This window comes from Typopeltis vanoorti, chromosome 2 (assembly GCF_054136105.1).
Source record: "Typopeltis vanoorti isolate ZY-2024b chromosome 2, IOZ_Tvanoo_1.0, whole genome shotgun sequence".
Lineage (NCBI taxonomy): Eukaryota > Metazoa > Arthropoda > Arachnida > Uropygi > Thelyphonidae > Typopeltis > Typopeltis vanoorti.
Genome location: NC_143550.1, coordinates 148,156,001 through 148,174,314, shown reverse-complemented (window position 1 = coordinate 148,174,314; position 18,314 = coordinate 148,156,001). Strand labels below are relative to the sequence as shown.

At 37.4% G+C, this 18,314-nt stretch overlaps 1 protein-coding gene across 1 annotated transcript in view; it reads left to right on the top strand.

The window, feature by feature from the left end:
• The window catches only part of metro (membrane palmitoylated protein 7-like protein metro), a 456,631-nt gene that overhangs the window by 31,862 nt on the left and 406,455 nt on the right, over positions 1 to 18,314 (top strand). The window contains exon 2 of the mRNA XM_090408766.1: positions 15,424 to 15,519. Coding sequence (XP_090264892.1) covers positions 15,477 to 15,519 — 43 coding nt within the window. The 5' untranslated portion in view covers positions 15,424 to 15,476. The remainder of the gene's footprint in view (positions 1 to 15,423; positions 15,520 to 18,314) is intronic.

The window sequence follows — 18,314 nt, the reverse complement described above, 5'->3', positions numbered from 1 at the left end:
TGTTATACTGACGGATTGTCAGACACCAGTATGATTAATGGAGGTGCTGGTGCTCTCCTTCTACTCTTGAAAGGTGAAAAACTTTTAATAAAAGTTGGATCTGGGAGAATTGCTTCCAATTTTACCAGCAAACTCTATGCAATAAATAAAGCACTTGAAGCTTATTTAAAATCATCATCGTCTCAACAATCAGAGGGAATTAAAATTTACAGTGACTCAAAATCAGCTATGAAGGCAATCAGAAATGGCAATACCAAACTCACACAAGACATCCAAAAACTCTTAAACCAATTAAAGTGTTTGAAAAAAGTTGCATTTTACAATGGATTCCTCAACACAAACATCTTGTATAAACTTCCTGGAACTTCTTTTTTTGCAAGAGTTCAAAAAAAAAAAATTTTTTTTTTTTTTTGGACTATTTTATCTAATTTATTAGATAAAATAGACAGTTGATAAATTTGGCTAATTTATCAACTGTCTCATTGTAATCAATATGAGATTACAATGAGACAGTTGATAAATTAGCAAAAGAAGCCAGAGAACTCAACCAAGAAATTGACACGATAACTTTTGCTGATGCTAATGTACTGGCAAAATCTAAACTAATTCCACTAAAATCAGGGATACACCATCAAATTCCCGAAATCAATGTTAATAGCAAGACCTAAACATGATAGCAAGACTCCGAACAGGACATTTTAGAGGAATGAAGATCAGTACGGATGTATTGCAGTTTCTATATGAGAACATATAGAAACTGCAATAACTGCGGTAATGCTGAACTGACAACCACTCACATTTTTATCTGTCCAGCAATTACAGCAGCCTTGCAAGTAATAGACCCTGATCCTGAACAACAGCTCTATACGAACAAAATCATCGACATAGCCAAAGCAGTTCAAGGAGCACATGGAAATATCTAAGACAATTTAAAGGACAAGACAAAAACGACTAAAAAAAATAGGCTTTTTTTTTGACTCTCACAAAACAGAAGTTCCAGGAAGTTTATACAAGATATTTGTGTTGATGAAAGCCTTATTTTATACAAGGGCTGACTTGGTTGGAAACAGTACATGCCGCTGAAGTGCTTTTGTTTCGTTTTTGAAATGCTTTGAACTTTATGAATCATCTAGTGGCTACACATATAATTAACTAATAATTTATACAGGTAAAGGCACTCAGGTATGCAGTTTACTGCCTATGCTGCTTTTGGTACATGAATTGTTACCTCAGCATCCTCTCTGCTGAATAAGGGGTACTGCATTTCCTTAGATAATTATTTCAATAATTATTGCTGATGTTTATAGGACTGCTAAGATGACCTGAAAAGATGATTGCCTGGAGACCTCAAAGTGAAGAAAAGAGAAATTTGTGTTTTTCAGCATGGGAAGATCTCTTCCTTGAAATGGAAAGAAGACAAGAAAGATGTCACTATGCTGAGCACCATCCATGGGAATGAAATGGAGGATGTAGAGACAAAGAAAGGAATGGTGAAAGGGGGAATCCAATCAGACCCACAGGAAGGTACTTTCCAGTAAAGCAAGCAGAGTTTTTGGTTATGCCTAGACGTTCTCTCCCACACATAAAGTTGATTCTAGGGAATGATTTCGTGATAAGATGTAACTTTGCATGTAATTATGCAAGGAGGGAGATATGTCTTCTTGGAAGAAGGTGAATCACCAAGGAAGATTGTAAATCACAGTCTTACGGTGAGGACAAGGACTCATTCAGCTTTAAACTTCAGATACAGAGTAACGAAGAGCAGGCTGATAGATCTGAGATCTATCAAACCCAGTATGTAATCAATTGAGCATGGAGGAGGCCTCTTTGTTAGAAGAGACAGGTCATCCAGCATGCAATAATTCGTTAATTGGAAGGTATCAGAAATAAATAGCAACTCAAACATGAGTTTGGATGAATTTCAACCTACAATGCTGGGTGTTAATTATGTTCGCATCAAAAAGAGGATTAGGAGAGCCTGCAGTGAAAGAAATCATATTCAGAGCATTTTACAAAAAAATAAAAAAAAACAACCCAAGTAATACATGTTACTTTTATAATCAGAGGAGTTCACAGCATAATGTGAGAAAAAAAAACAGAAGGTAAAAATTCTTAAAACATAGTCATGGCTAATGGCAATTTGAAAGACAGATTTATTCAAGACGACTCTCCCCCCCCCCAGGAATTGAAAGGGGAAACACAAAGGGAAAAAAAATTTTAAAAAGGGAGGGGAAACCTTTGTTAAATTGTGAATGAATACAATTCACTAAGGAATGTTTCATTCATAATTTGACAAGTTAAAACCCTTGAAAAGGATATGCTTGTATTTTAGTATAAGTTGTACATAGCCTGACAAATATTGGATACCGTAATTAATGTAAAACTTGTGAATATTCCCGTGTAAAATATCTACTAAATTGCATGTTAGACAATGAATTTGTTATACACATATTTTCTGTTAGAATTGATATAAAAGAATTACTGTGTAAATTGCATATAACGAACTGAGATAAGGTCAAAGTACACGGGCAAGACACCGGATTAGTAAGTTGCCTCAAGCGGTCATACGGCATGTGGCGACCTAAGTTTTTGGGGAAGACGTTACGAAAAGGCAAGACCCACGAGTGCAAAGGAATAATGTCTCAGGTGAAAATTTAGGGTTACAAGGAGTCCTGGTAGGGGTTGATATAAAAGGGTTGGAAAACCCCCAATAGGGCTTTTTATTTTTTGTCTGGAGTCTCTGTTCTCTCTCGGTGACAGAATTCGGAGGTGTTGGGTCATGATTAGAGGGATCGCGGATTCCAAGCCTACAATGGACGAATAGAGGATTTTCGAAGTAACGGGCAACTCCCGGAAAAGATAGTGGCCAGGTAGCGTGCCTTATGGATGCAGAATCGCCTTGCACTAAGAATATTCTAGATATAGATGATCGGTATGCAGACTCCATGAGGACCAACCTAAGCTGACAGGAATTTTAGCCTTAACATAGAGGGAAGAAAATGGAAGGAAAGGAATCCAAGAATCGAAAGGACAAGCATGAGGAATCCTCGAGTTTGGTATAGTAAACCTTTAATCAAGTAATGTGTGAGAAGAAGATAATTGTAACTTAAGAATCTTAGACCTTCATAAAGTTTTGAGACTCTATCTAAAATTAAGAACTGTGATATTTTAATCGTAGTCGGTGAGCAATATGTGCTATGTATGTATGACAGGGATAATGAAATGGGGGAAGGAGTGTTATTGATGATAGCTGATGAGCTACAGCCAAGGAGAATAGAAGTGGAACTGCAGGATAAAGAAAAGAGCATATTTGAGGCTATTTGGTGTGAGATTGAGGCTAGCAGAACAAAATATACAGTTGGGTGCTGCTAAAGACCAGGTGATGGAATAGATGGTGCAGGTAGTATGCATAAGCAAATAGAAGAAATGAGTGGAAGGAGGAGAGGACACATGGGAGGAAGGAATTGGATTTTATGTGGTTATTAAGGGATAACTATCTGCGACAGCATGTAATGGAAAATACTAGGGGTCAGAGAGTGCTTGACCTAGTAATTGCATCTGAGAATTTGGCTGTAATGAATATGATCACGTTGCCACCAATTGGTGAGAGTGATCATAGGGTCTTGACTTGGGAGGTGCCTAAAGGTGTGGAATTTACAATTAAGACAGGGTACAATGCAATTATCGGGCTGGTAAGTATAACAAGCTTAAGAGTTTGATTGGTTCAGTGCCATGGCATGTAAAACTGCAAGGGCTGGATGTTGATAGTGCATGGGAGGCGGTTAAGAAGCGTTTGCGTGAGGCAATGGCTGACTGTATACCTAGAGTCCGAATAATAAATCAAGTAGGGGTTAAACGGATGAATAACACCATTAAGCTTGAGCTGCAAAAAAAGAAACAACTGTGGAGAGAATTTAAGGAGAAAGGTGACCTGCAGGCACACGAACGGTATAAAGCGCAGGCCAGAAGGGTAACTAGTGTGGTAAGAAAAGCAAAAGTGGATTATGAAAGAACATTTGCCATGCAGGCTAAAGAGAATCCCAAACAGTTTTTTCAATATGTTGCAAGTAAAAGAAAAAATGTATATGGCAGAATGATTTTAAAGAATGCTGATGGTAGGGAAATAACCGAATCAGTTGATATAGTTGAATTACTGAGCGAGCACTTTGCAAGAGTATATCATCCAGGCGGTGACATTGCAGAAATGAATGAACCAATAGCTTATACGGGAATTGTCGTGAATGAAGTGGAGGTGAATAGTCTATTACAAAACCTCAATGTCAATACATCTGTGGGATTGGATGGTATACCAGCTCGTGTCATACGTGAAGCGGCTAAAGAATTGTCATTGCCCTTGACCATTTTGTTTAATTTGAGTCTCGGGTCTTGGTTAGTCCCAAGTGGGTGGAAAGAGTTGGAAATAGCTCCACTGCATAAAAGAGGTTCCAAGACTGCTGTTGTAAATTACCGACCGATCAGCATATCAGGAATCGTTGTCAAGGTCTTGCAGAAAATAGTCAATAGAAAAATACATGATTGGATCGATGAAAATGGGATACTGTATGGGGGACAGCATGGTTTTGTGAAGGGTAGATCGTGCCTCAGTAACTTGCTCACGTTTTATAACACAGTGACGGCTGAACTGGATAAGGGTAATGGGTTTACTGTGATTCTACTGGATCTTGCTAAGGCCTTTGACAGGATACCACATGGGATTCTAATCAGTAAACTGCAGCATATGGGAATGGATATAGGGTGGTGAGATGGATAGGAGGGTGGTTGATGGAGAGATATCAGAGAGTGGTTTATTCAGGAGTAGAGTCCAAAAGACGGCCTGTGACACACAGTGGTGTGCCACAGGGTTCTGTTCTTGGACCACTACTGTTTAATTTGTTTATTAACGATATAGGAAAGGATCTGAGAGGAAGTGTTCATTTGTTTGTTGATGATGCAAAGTTGGGTAGAGCAATAGTGAGTGCACAGGATCTCAAAATTTTGCAGGATGATTTGGATAGTTTGGAGTTCTGGGCTAAGGAGAATGGATGTCAATTTAATGTGGTAAAGTGTAAGGTTATGCATTTTGGGGTGAAAAGATTAGCAGTAGTATATCACATTGGTGGAACCGTACTCCAGGAGATTGAAGAGGCCAGGGATTTGGAAGTGTTGGTGGATAGGAAGTTGAAGTTTAGAGGAGCACATTTCAAAAGTGGCTAAATCAGCTCATCAAATCACTTGGTTGCTGAAAAATACTTTAACAAGCAGGGACAAACAAGTTATTGTTCCTCTGTATTGAGCCTTGATAAGACCCTATCTAGACTACTGCGCCCAGATAAGGGCACCAGAGTTTCTTCTTGATGGGGAGGAGATGGAGAGGATCCAGAGAAGAGTGACCAAGATGATAGCAGGTCTCTGGAATGAACCTTATGAGAACAGGTTGAAGATTTGTGGGTTTCAGAAATTGGTTGAGAGGCGGAAAAGGGGTGATGTGATTGAGACATTCAAATTACTGAAGGGTTTCTGTAAGATTAATTCAGAAGATATTTTTGAGAATAGGACTGGTGGTGGGAGGGCTAGGGGCCATACATGGAAGCTGGGCAAGAGTGTCGTTAGCAAGGGTGTTAGAGCTAAGTTTTTTACTTGGAGAATGGTGAATGAGTGGAATAAGCTGCCAGAATTTGTTGTGGGTGCCATGACTGTGAATGAGTTCAAGGCGAGGTATGATAGATACTGTGTGAATGTCGAATAGTTGTTATCGACATGATGTTAGGGCCTCCCTCGATTAGTCTGTCAACTCCTTGGACTTGCCTGTAATAATGATGATAATAATGTATTATAATTGCACTTGTGTTGATTGCTAGCTATGTTTAAGAGCTGTAGAAATGTCTAATCGAGACAGCTTGATTAACACCTAAAAGTCATTATTGGTTTTATAATCTAAGAATGCGATCTTTGAATCTTTGAACATAATGTTTTTGTAGTATTAATTACTATGCAATGTATATTGATTAATTAATTCTTTGTAATCTAGTAGTACAGTGATAATTGAATGTTCTTTATTCTGTATGATGATTATTATGTTAAATAAACCTTTTGCTCTTATTAATTTGGTTGCCTGTGTCTAAGAATCCGATGCACCGCTCATGAATTATTCGGATCTAAGTGGGAGATAAGTGTTAATTAAGATCACGGACTGCAAACATGGTTGATTATAGAAGATATTGATAATTGTTGACTTAGTATAGAAATAGTTTAGATTAACCACAAGCATATCTGAAGGTTCACTTCTTGACTGAGAAGTTTTTTCAATCTAAGGGTTCTGAGTGGTGCAGCGGAAAAATAAATTTTCCCAGAACCTTAAGAGAAATTAACTTCAGAAGCTTTGTTACTAAGGAGTTGGCTTAACCTTGAGACAATCTCTTTGTAGATCAGACTTGCGCACGTGATAATCTGAGGGGTTGAAGTATATAATAGTAAGACAAAGACAGACACATTATAGGCATTGCTGAAATAGGACAAATTATTCAAGAGATAGTTAAGTAAAGGAGTTAAACCATAATAAGTAAATAATACCTACGACAATGACACATTATAACACTGGTCTTTTAAGGTCTTTTGGGACATTAAAGAACCAAAAAGACCTTAAAGCAGCTTAAGGACTTTTAGTGGTGAATCCACAATCCGTCTTTTAAGGTCTTTTGGGACATTAAAGAACCAAAAAGATCTTAAAGCAGCTTCAGGACTTTTAGGGGTGAATCCACAATCCGGTTTAATGTCTTCTCCTTTATCTGTGTACCCAAAGCAGTGTTGCAAGGCCAGACCCACTCAGTTTATTTTGTGCTGAGGACTCATTTTTCTGAGCACCCACCATATGCATACTTTCTGAGAATTTAAAGAATCATACATTATTCTGTAGGTTAGTCTATGAGAACAACCTGTTGTGCTTGCTATGCTGTCTGTCCTTATCTGCCTTCATCTCAGATATCTGTTCCACACATCTCACTGTGGCTTCTGTCTCAGGCTCAACAGGATGACCAGATTGTCTTCATTGTTAAGTGTCGAGCATTGCTGCCAATTTTTCTGAACACAGTTGTGAATTGCTGTACTTGACAAACACTTCTCGCTATAAACAGAATACTTTTTTTTTTCTGAATGTCCTTTTGCACACAGCAGAATGCTGATTGATAGTTGTATACTCTTGAACATATTTGCCATTTTAGGCTGCTGAAAAAACATGCACCTATCCATCTACTACATGTACTGTTGTCATCTCAGACTGTGCTGTTACAGTGATGCATGCTGAAAACTATTCACTTCCAATTCATTTGTTCTGCTTTTGTTTGTAGCATACTTACTGAATTTTCCTCATATATATATCATCATCATCAAATTCCTGCCATGTACCCTTAAGGGGTGTACAGGATATGACAGTACTACATGATAAAATTACATCATTACTAACTTCCTATCCACAATTTTCCTCCAAATCAGTCTGTTACTTGTCAAGACTCCAACATTATCAGATCTTATATTTCTATCGTCTAAGGCACTTTGTACCGTATCAATCCACCTATATCTTGGTCTTCTTCTGGGTCGTATTCCTGCCAACCTGGCAGAGAACACTTGTTTTGCTAATCTTTCCTCTCCCATTCTATTTAAGTGACCATACCATCTGAGATTAGCTCTGCTAACACATTCCTGGATGCTGACAATGGAAAGTTCTTTCCTAATATCCTCATTTTTAATATGATATTGCCATTGATGCCATCTGTTCACGCCTCTAATCTTTCTCAGGACTCTCATATCTGCGGTCTCTGGTCAAGTGTTTTACTTCTGACCCAGCTCTCAGATCCATAAGTTAAAATTGGTTTGAACACTGTCTTGTATACAGCTAATTTAGTGTTCCGACTAATTTCTTTCTTATTCCATATGAATTTATTCAATTGACTTCCCACGATACCAGCTTTGCTGATTCTGTTGTCTATTTCTATATTTAGTTTACCATCTTCAGTAAAAATTGTGCCTAAGTAGCTGAAATGTTTTACTTGTTCCACAGGTTCTCCATTCACAACCCAGTTGATATTTTCAATGATTCTGCCTATTTTCATTGTCTTTGTCTTTTTATTGCTGACCTTCATACCATATCTGTTACAACAGTTATTCAGTTTAGTCAGAGAATCTTGCAGATTTGTAGCGGATTTATTGAGAAGTATAACATCGTCCACATAAAGCAAAGAGCTGACATTAACATCTCCAATTTTGATATCAGGTTTAATACCACTTTCCTTCATAATGTGATCCATATAGATAATGAATAACAGAGGTGATAATGTACATCCTTGTCTGATACAAGATTTAACATTAAACCATCTTCCTGTACTTCCTTCAATTCTAACTGCTGACTCACAACTCAAATAAAGACTAAGTATTGCTTGATATAATGCCCCATTGACACCATATAACTGCAGCGTATTGAATAGCTTCTCTCTTGCCACCTTGTCATATGCCTTTTCCAGATCGACAAAAATTAAATACAGATCTTTGTTATATTCCCATGCTTTCTCAACTATTTTGTCGTAAAGTGAAGATCTGATCCTGACAGCCTCTATTTCGCCTGAATCCCGCTTGTTCTTCACCAAGCTTTTCTTCCACAATTCTTCTCAACCGTTTCTCAAGTATACTTGCATAGATCTTGCCAGGAACACTCAGTAGAGGAAATACCTCTGTAATTCTCACATTCAGTTTTATTTCCCTTTTTATATATGGGTACTATGAGAGCTCTACTCCAATCATCGGGAATTCGTCCCTCTGTCCAGGCTTTCTGAACTATGCAGTGCAGCCACTGTAAGACTCTTATACCACCATACTTCAGCATTTCTGGTCGAATATCATCTACTCCTGCTGCCTTTCCACATTTCAAGCCTTTGATGGCTTTTTCTACTTCAAGTATGGATATGTATTCCTGACTGCATGCCTGGTCAGTGTTTTTTATCACTGTGCTGTCATCACTGCTTGTTTCATTTAGCAGTTTTTCAAAGTAATTATTCCAGACTTCAAGGATATCTTTTTCTCCTGTTTTAATTTCACCTTTATCATCTCTAATTCCTTTTACAGCACTCTTTCCTCCATTCCTAAGCTTTTTCAACAACCTCCAGAATATTTTGCCACCTTCTTGATATTTATTTTCTATATTCTTGCCAAAGTCCTCCCATGACTTTTGTTTAGCTAGTTTTACACACTGTTTAGCTTTCTTACATTTGTCTCTGTATTCTGTAAGAGTAAAAGCTGACTTATTTGCCAGAAACTTTTGATATGCTTTCTTCTTTAACTTCCTGTGTCCACCAGGGAGTTCTGATTTTTTATCCTTGCACACAACCTCACCACATGCCTCTCTGGCAGAATCAATCAATGTTTCCTTCAGAGTTTGCCACTGAATCTCCAAGGTTTGATTCCTGTTCTCAAACTCTTTCATTTTCTTTTCAATAATATTTCTGTATTTTAGTCTACAGTTCACATCTGAGAGCTGCTCAACTTTTATTTGCTTTAAAACTTTCTTGCATGTTATTCCTTTCAATATGGAATTCAATTTTATCCTGCTCAAGACTAAATAGTGATCACTTCCAATTTCAAATCCTCTGTACACTCTGGTGTCCTGCACCAGGGAGAAAACATCACTATCAACAATAACATAGTCAATGAGACATTTCTTATTCCTAGCCTCTTCTCTCCATGTGAATTTGTGCACATTTTTATGTTGGAACATGGTGTTAGTAATAACCAGTCCATGTCCTGAGCAGAAATCCAACAGATATTTGCCATTATTATTAGCTTTGCTCTTTTCTCCAAATTTTCCCAAAATATTTTTGTATGTCTCACAATCATTTCCTACTCTTCTATTTAGATCCCCAACAAGGACCAACTTTTCCTTTTTCATTGTGTCAGTTGCTTTTTCTAAAGCCTCAAAAAATTCCTCCACTTCTACCTTAGTAGAACCTTCTGTGGGACCATAGGCACAAATAAGTCTCATTGTCCAGTTCCCCATTCTCATATTTGCCCACATTACTCTACTTGAGACTGACTGCAATTCAAGAAGATTAGCATCGTATTTTGTGTTGAATACTATGGCTACTCCTTCTTTTCCTCGATTGTCATTGCCTGAATATAACATTTTGTATTTATTGCTCAGAAAGATCTCACCAGTTTTGGTCTCTTTTGTTTCAGTCACCCCTATTATGTCGATCTGGTACTTATCTAATTCCTCAGCTAGCTCCATTTCTTTGCCATTCAGGCTTCTTACGTTGATAGTACCGATCTTTAACTCTGGTGATGTTGAGTTGGGGTTTGTTTTCAGATTTGTTCCAGTAGCTGACTTTTCGCTGTTCGCCCTGGTTCCCTGGCGAAAACAACGGGGGCCTTGTTTAACCTGGCGATGCCCCAGCCGGCATGAAATTTTGTCATGTTGTATCATCATTTTTTATTTTGGTTTAACCAATAAGAATACAATTTGGTCGGCTAAATCCCAAATTGCCAGCCCATCCTCGTTCGTTCAGTATCAAAGTAGATACCCAACAGGGTGCACCATGAGAAGGTGAGGATTGGACATTAGGTCAGAAGCCCTGGTCGGTTCTCCACATTCCTTTAAAGGCTATGTGGAGGTCTCCTCTCAGTTATACAGCTTTGACCCTTAAGCACCCCTCATATATATATATATATATATATATATATATATATATATATATTCTCTTCCAGAGAATGTGCTCTCAAAGACTAACAAACAGAATCCTGAATTGAGTCCTTCAGGGGGGGGGGGGGGCAAAACTTTGCTGCAGTCATTGAAGGAAAGGTCACAGATGTTGAAAGTTTTTTCATTTGCTTATAATACTATAAATTAAAGATCCAAAGAAATTATTTTTGTTAATCCTTTTAACACAAACAACATTTGTGCATGAAGTATTATTTTCATGATTGGATACTTGTATAAGGTGTCCCAAAATTCACGCAAGATTTAAATTTAGCGCCATTTGTGCGGTAAAGTTTTGCCAATGAGAAAAAAAAGACAGCATGACAGCTGTCTTTTTTTTCTCATTGTTCAGGGTTATTAAAAATGGAGCGCTACACAAAAGAACAACGCATTTTCATTGTTGAGCAATATTTTAAAAATAATGAAGATTTGGCAGCTACAGTTTGCAATTTTCGTACAAAATATGGTCGGAATAGTGATTTAACTTCAACTGTGAAAAGATTAATTAAAAAATTCAAGGAAACTGGATCAATTAGTGATCTTATACACTCTGGCCGTTGTTCAACAGAAAACATCGAAGCAGTTCGTGACAGTGTTGCTGAGAGTCCAGGAACATCAATTGGGCATTTCAAGAAGCTCTCTACAGCGTATTCTCACGAAAGATTTGCATCTTTATGCTTACAAAGTTCAATTGACTCAAGAACTGAAGCCTACTGACCACACACAGCGAAGAGAGTTCGTTGAATGGATTATGGAACAACAAGTGGAAGCTTATTTTTCGAACAAAATCATCTTCAGCGATGAGGCTCATTTTCATCTTGATGGCTTAATTAATCGACAAAATTGTTGCATTTGGGGTTCAGAAAATCCACAAGTGATTGTTGAGAAACAAATGCATCCACGTGTCACTGTTTGGTGCAGAATTTGGGCTGGAGGCATCATCGGTCCATTCTACTTCGAAAATGCGGCTGGTAAGGCAGTAACAGTTAATGGTGCTCGCTATCATGACATGATAATCCAGTTTTTTGTGCCTAAAGCGCAAGATATGGATGTGGACGACATGTGGTTTCAACAAGATGGTGCCACATGCCATACAACCTGAGAAACAATTCAATTACTGCATGAGTCATTTCCTGGTCGTGTAATTTCCCGTTTTGGTGATCAGAATTGGCCGCCCAGATCATGTGATTTAATGCCGTTGGACTTTTTTCTTTGGGGTTTTTTGAAGTCTAAGGTTTATGCCAACAAGCCCACGACTACCCACGCCTTGAAGGAGGAAATTGAGCGCTGTGTCAACGAAATTCAGCCACATTTATGCAAAACGGTCATGAAAAATTTCGACCAAAGAGTGCATATGTGCCAGCAAAGCCGTGGAGGCCATTTACCCGATATGCTATTCCATGCATAACCCTATACTGTATACCTTATGAATCAATAAGAAATTACAATTTTTAATTAAAAACCTGTGTTTTCTATCAAAATTACTTCTTGCGTGAATTTTGGGACACCCTGTATATAAAGGCTAATGACTTCACATCAGTTCCCTCAGCATCCCATAATGCGAAGCATGTCTTTTTTTTTTGTGTGTATAATGCCATATATTATGTGAAGGACCAGTTTTTACCTTTATTGAGGGATCCAAAGTTTAAAATAATGCAGAAGTTGTTTTTTTCCCATATACTAGTAGTGAAAAGGTGTATTATCAGAATTATTATTAAATTACTCAGGATCAGAGATATTGAAAGTGTTTTTGATTTGGTTATACTACAAATTAAAAATGCCAAGAAATTATATTCTTGGTTTAGTCCTTTATCTTCAGCTAAGCTATCAGCTAGCACCTTTTATTACTGTAAAGCTCTAACCTTTGGAGATGGGGAGGACAGTTCAATCTCCTGCGGTAGCCAATCAGAGATAGCTTTTTTATCTGATCCACATGCGAAAGACCACAAGACCTATAGCACATTAGTGCTGTGTGTAAGCGAGAGGAATAGAAGAAAGGAGGAATCTCTTCACATTTCGCTTGATTACCTGAGGGTTGTAATCTTTTGAGAAGGAAGAAGACTGTTGTGAAGTTGGTTTGGTGGGTTTCAAAATGGATTGTAAAAAGGCATTGGTTAGCAGTGGCTCTTGTTTTGATGATTTTGGAGCTACAGCCATTCTCAAACCAGTGCTTTGGCTACGCTATGTTGATGATGTGCTTGCTATTTGGCCACATGGCCCAGACGCAGTGGATACATTCTTAGCACATTTAAATAGCCAGCACCCCAAAATCCACTTTACAATGGAACTGGAAGCTAAGCTAATGATGTCTGTCCTTCCTGGATGCACTAATCGCATGTCTTCCAGATGGTTCCTTATCATTTTCGGTTTATAGAAAATCCACACATACAGGGAGATATTTGCACAGACAATCACGCCATCACCTATCTCAACAGCATGGTATCCTAAAAACAGTAACCCACAGAGCTAGAGCAATTTGTTTTAATGACAGTGCTCTCACTGCTAAACTCTCTCATTTACATTGCACCTTCTTAGCCAATGGCTATAATCCCCGATAAGATAGACAAAATACTAAATGCTTCCCAGAAATCTCCCCCCCCCCCGTCCCCCACTGTGTACCACAGAAGACTACAACAAAACTATCACCATCCCATACATCAAGGCACATCTGAAAAGATATCTAGAGTTACTAATTATATGAAGAGCCAAAGGCTTCAATTTGGCGACATGAACTTATTTAAGTTATGGGATATTGCATACCATATTATTGCTTAGCCAAATAAGAAACTCAAAGAATTTCATGCCGAATATAGAAACTATATATAGTTCGGCGATTCCAAGCGTAAGCAAATACCTGGATAGTGCAACACCTGACCCATTTGGTAGTGCAAACTGAGGCAACTCATAGTAAGGGTGGAGCAAGCTCTGATCACTATTCTTGGTATTTACCCATAATGTGAACTTAGCTCCTAGGAGCTGTATTACTGTTCTACATTATGAGAGAAGGTCACTACCCAGACCGGTTTCAACCTTTATTGAGGTCTCATCAGTGAGTAGATAGACCTAGTTAATTTGCCTAGTTAATTTGGCTCTTGATATAATTAGTAATTTATTAGGACGACACCTTGGCAATTCTCATAGAAGGGATGTAAGTTCTGTTCGCTACAAACTTGGTATTAACTAGGTCTACTCACTGATGAGACCTCCATAAAGGTTGAAACCGGTCTGGGTAGTGACCTCTCATAATGTAGAACAGTAATACAGCTCCTAGGAGCTAAGTTCACATTATGGGTAAATACCAAGAATAGTGATCGGAGCTTGCTCCACCCTTACTATGAGTTGCCTCAGTTTGCACTACCAAATGGGTCAGGTGTTGCACTATCCAGGTATTTGCTTACGCTTGGAATCGCCGAACTTTATATAGTTTATATATTTGGCATGAAGTTCTTTGAGTTTCTTATTCGGCTAAGAAACAATATAGGATGCAATATCCCTTAACTTAAATAAGATATCTAGAGTGTTTAATAAACATCAACTACATACTGTATTTAAACCATTTGTCAAATTGACAACTCTCATCTGTTCACCCAAAGACAGTATCTCTTCTTTATCACATTCTGTTCGTGTGATTGTGTTTACTATGGACAGACAGGAAGAACTGTGGACATCTGCCTCATTGAACTTTAATACCTGCTTCTTTCTCTCTCTCTCTGTTTTTTTATTTTTTTTTTTCGAACATAGATAGCGCCTAATTAGGACTTTAGTCATTTTGTTGTACGTTATAATTGTTCAAACTAGTCCCATTATTATACCGTGTTTTTGATTGTTTCACATACTATGACAAATCGTACTCTTCACATACTGTTTTTGTGCTCTGATGATGCTGAATAGAATCCCAGCGAAATATTATTTTTATGTGACACCTCCAGGGAGTCCAAAGACTCATCGAGGGAGGACACCTACTCTACATCTGTTTCCACCACTCAATCCACCAACATAAACTCACCACATGAATGCCATCTACCTCCCGTTCCCACCACTAGTACTTCCACAGACAATCACAAATGTCCATGCCCACAGCGGGATTCGAACCCGCAGCCTTTTGGCTGGAGAGCAGATATGCTCTCCAGCCAAAAGGAGAGCATATCTGCTCTCCTTTTGATAGCAGATATGCTCTCATATCTGCTATCAAATATGAGAGCATATTTGATAGCAGATATGCTCTCATATTTGCTGAGAGAGGAAATATGAGAGCATAATTTCCTCTCTCAGCAAAGGAAATTATGCTCTCCAGCATAATTTCCTTTGCTGGAGAAATTATGCTTATTAAATTATCAGTGTTTTATATATTGTATTAGTGTTTTAGGGATAATATATAAAAAGTTAGATGACAAGCTTTCTCCCTCTGGTTCTGGAGAGACATTGTTTGGAATAATCAAATGTTGTGATATTTAAGAAACATTTTCTCCAGTGCTATATTAGATATATATTAAGAAATTGAAGTGAATTTTTAAATTTAAATTATTCATTTAGATGAATAAAATAAGTTAAGCTAGATTTATTTTGAATCATATAAATTTATTCTTAGTGGTGTGAATAAACTCCACAAAGTGATCAAATGAAACAGAACAAAAAAAAAAAAAAATTTCAATATGGCACAACAATACTCCTACTTTATATTGCAGTTGACTTGTAAGAAAAAGACACAGGAAACATTCATGTACACCACCGTTGCGGAATGGCAGTTGGTGGTAAACGCAATGGAAATAATGGGGAACCAGGTGAGAAGTTTCATGGATAATTCTTAAATGTATATGAAATAATATTTTGATGTACATATATAAAAATGTAATCTGTCAATTAATTGAGTTGGATTAATAATCCTTTTTTTTATTTTTAGATAAGATTCAGTTGTGATTTTACCCAAAACATAACTCTATATTAAATTTTAAAATTATTTTTTGCTTTTAATTTTGAGTGAAATTTTGGAAGTTGCTGAACTCTTCAGTTCATGGTGTTCATTTATTTACTCTTAAAGGCAGTCTGCTACTCAGCAGTTACCTTTAATCTACTTCTCCATTGTGACTAGTTATCCAGGTGTCTTCTTGCAACTGTCTGGCTCACATTGTCTCCACAAATTCTTCTCTACATGTCATTTGAGGTTTCTGTGATAACTAATTCATCTCTCTCTCTCTCTCTCTCGGGTCATCTCTCCTTGGGCATCCATTAAACACACCCATATCACTGTAAAGATCGATGCTCCAAACAGTCCATATTTTCTACAAATTCACTCTCTCTATGATCGTTTCATTCTGAACTGTTTGAAAGCGAGATATACACATACTTGTGCTCATTTTGTTTACTAATTCTAATATTGGCCTAATGGTGCCTTTGTCCTGCTGTGGAAATGGGATTTGTTTCTATAGTACTAGACTGCCTGAATAAAGACTATTATAAGGTTGATTCTAGTTTACAAGTAGATGAACTTTTTCTCATTGACCTCTGGCACAGATAAATAGGGTTCTTCCTTCTGGAAATTTGGGTTTTAATCCTGCAACTGAAGAGTATTAACCAAAGAACTTAAACTATTTCAGACTTAAACTATTTAAATATATGTAGTTCTGCTGTTTGCCATACTTTCTCTTGATGCATGTGAAATCATCAGTGTCCTTTGATTGGCTATCAGTAATGTCTAAGGGACCCACTGATCTTCAATTTTGAGTAACCCTATTATTTGTCTAACCCTCCTGTAGTCAAATTTAACACTACCTATCGTATTCATATCTGTCTTACTGAAAAATTGAAAAGCTATAGAAAATGGTATTGCTGAAGTTGGAGGAGCAATAGTTTCATTTTAGAACATTTAGATAATGTGCAGACTTTATATACAAATATGAATTTTTTATGTTTATTTATATTTATATACAGATATTTCTATACAAATACGAAACCTCGCAAAACCAGGTAAGAGGAAGTAAAAGTTTATTCAGATTTTTAAAAGGAGGAAAAGTAAAAAAAAAGATGTTTTAAAAAATATGAAATCTCCAGAATGAGAGATGGCTTATAATGTAAGCAATGATTTTTTTTTCAAAAGAAAACATCATTGGGTATGTGTGCACTTCAGTCATATACAGGGCATTCTTTTCTAATGGGGGGGGGGATAACCATGAGAAATCCACTGAAATAAAAGAATACAAGTAACCATGGCAAAGATATGTTAATAAGATTATGTTGTTGAATTACAGATATTTCAGTTTGTGTGTCACAAACCATCTTTGGTGTTGATCAGTGTTTCCCAAACTTTCAGGTACTATTCTCACGATGATTAGCAGTACCACTTTCATGCCAGATCAATTGTTGTCTAGAATCAGAGGAAAGACTAAAACAGCTCTCATCTGTAAAGAGAGCATCAGTCCATTGTTGTCTTGTCCAATTTTTATGAATACAACACCACTGAAAACATGCTCTACAATGAGCTTTGGATAAAGGAACTACAGACCTTCAGTCATGTAGACCTACTTGTCACAGATGCCTTGCCACAGTTTGTCTAGATATTCACGTACCTATGGATTTCTCGACAGTAGATATCTGCAGATGAGCTGACCTGCTATGGTGTGCATAGAGTACATTTTGCTGTTATAACTAAAAATGTCTTCTTGCTCCATGGTAGAGCAAGGGTCCCTCCATCTTTGCAAATGTTTGGAACACACTCCATTGGTTTGAAATGCTGCCCACAGTAATTCTGTGGTCTTCTTCAGGCTTTCCAATAATTCTTCCCTATATGAAATCACTTAGATGTCTTTAAGACATTACAAGACATCCAAGTTTGCAATTTGATTCCTTCACAAAAAGACTTACTTCAAACACAATTTTCTTAATGCAACCTTTTGCCTTTTATCCTGTTGAGTGCTACCATGTAACTTTCACGTCATTTGAAATTTTGAATGTGTACCATCTTTCTACTTGAAATCGTTAGTTATACAAATTGCCACAAGCTGATTAGTCTGAATTTATGGTTGTAATCTTCAGAAATAGTGTTTGTCCTTAGGTTTTGGGCACCAGTGTATGTTTTTTTTTTTTAGAGTCCTGGTTATTTTTTTCAGAGTCACTGTGGATATAGGGAATAATAATAGCATTACTATAGTCTTTGATGAAAAGGATGTGAGGTGAAAGAAGGAAAAAACAATATTTTTTAATCTTAGCATTGTAACCATTGGCAAGGAAAGCCTAGTGAATACAAGAGAGTTTAGTTGACAGGGAATCCCGGGTGGAACAGAGGTTTGAAACTCTTTTGACAATTGTTTTGGTAACACCATACTGTTGGGGGGGGGGGTGATGAGAAAGTTTATAACTGTGGGGGTCAGGGGTCAGTCCTCTGTAAAGTGAGAAAGAAAGGGTGTTGGTAAGATGTGTAATTAGAGTATCTAAAAAAGGCAGGCTATTATTATTTTCTTTTTCTATGGTGAACTGGATTCTGTGGTTCTGTCAATTTAAGTGGAGGAGGAAGGAGCCTAATGTGTGTGAGTCATGTGGTCAAAAAGAGTAAACATCATCGGTATATCTTAACCAGATAAAG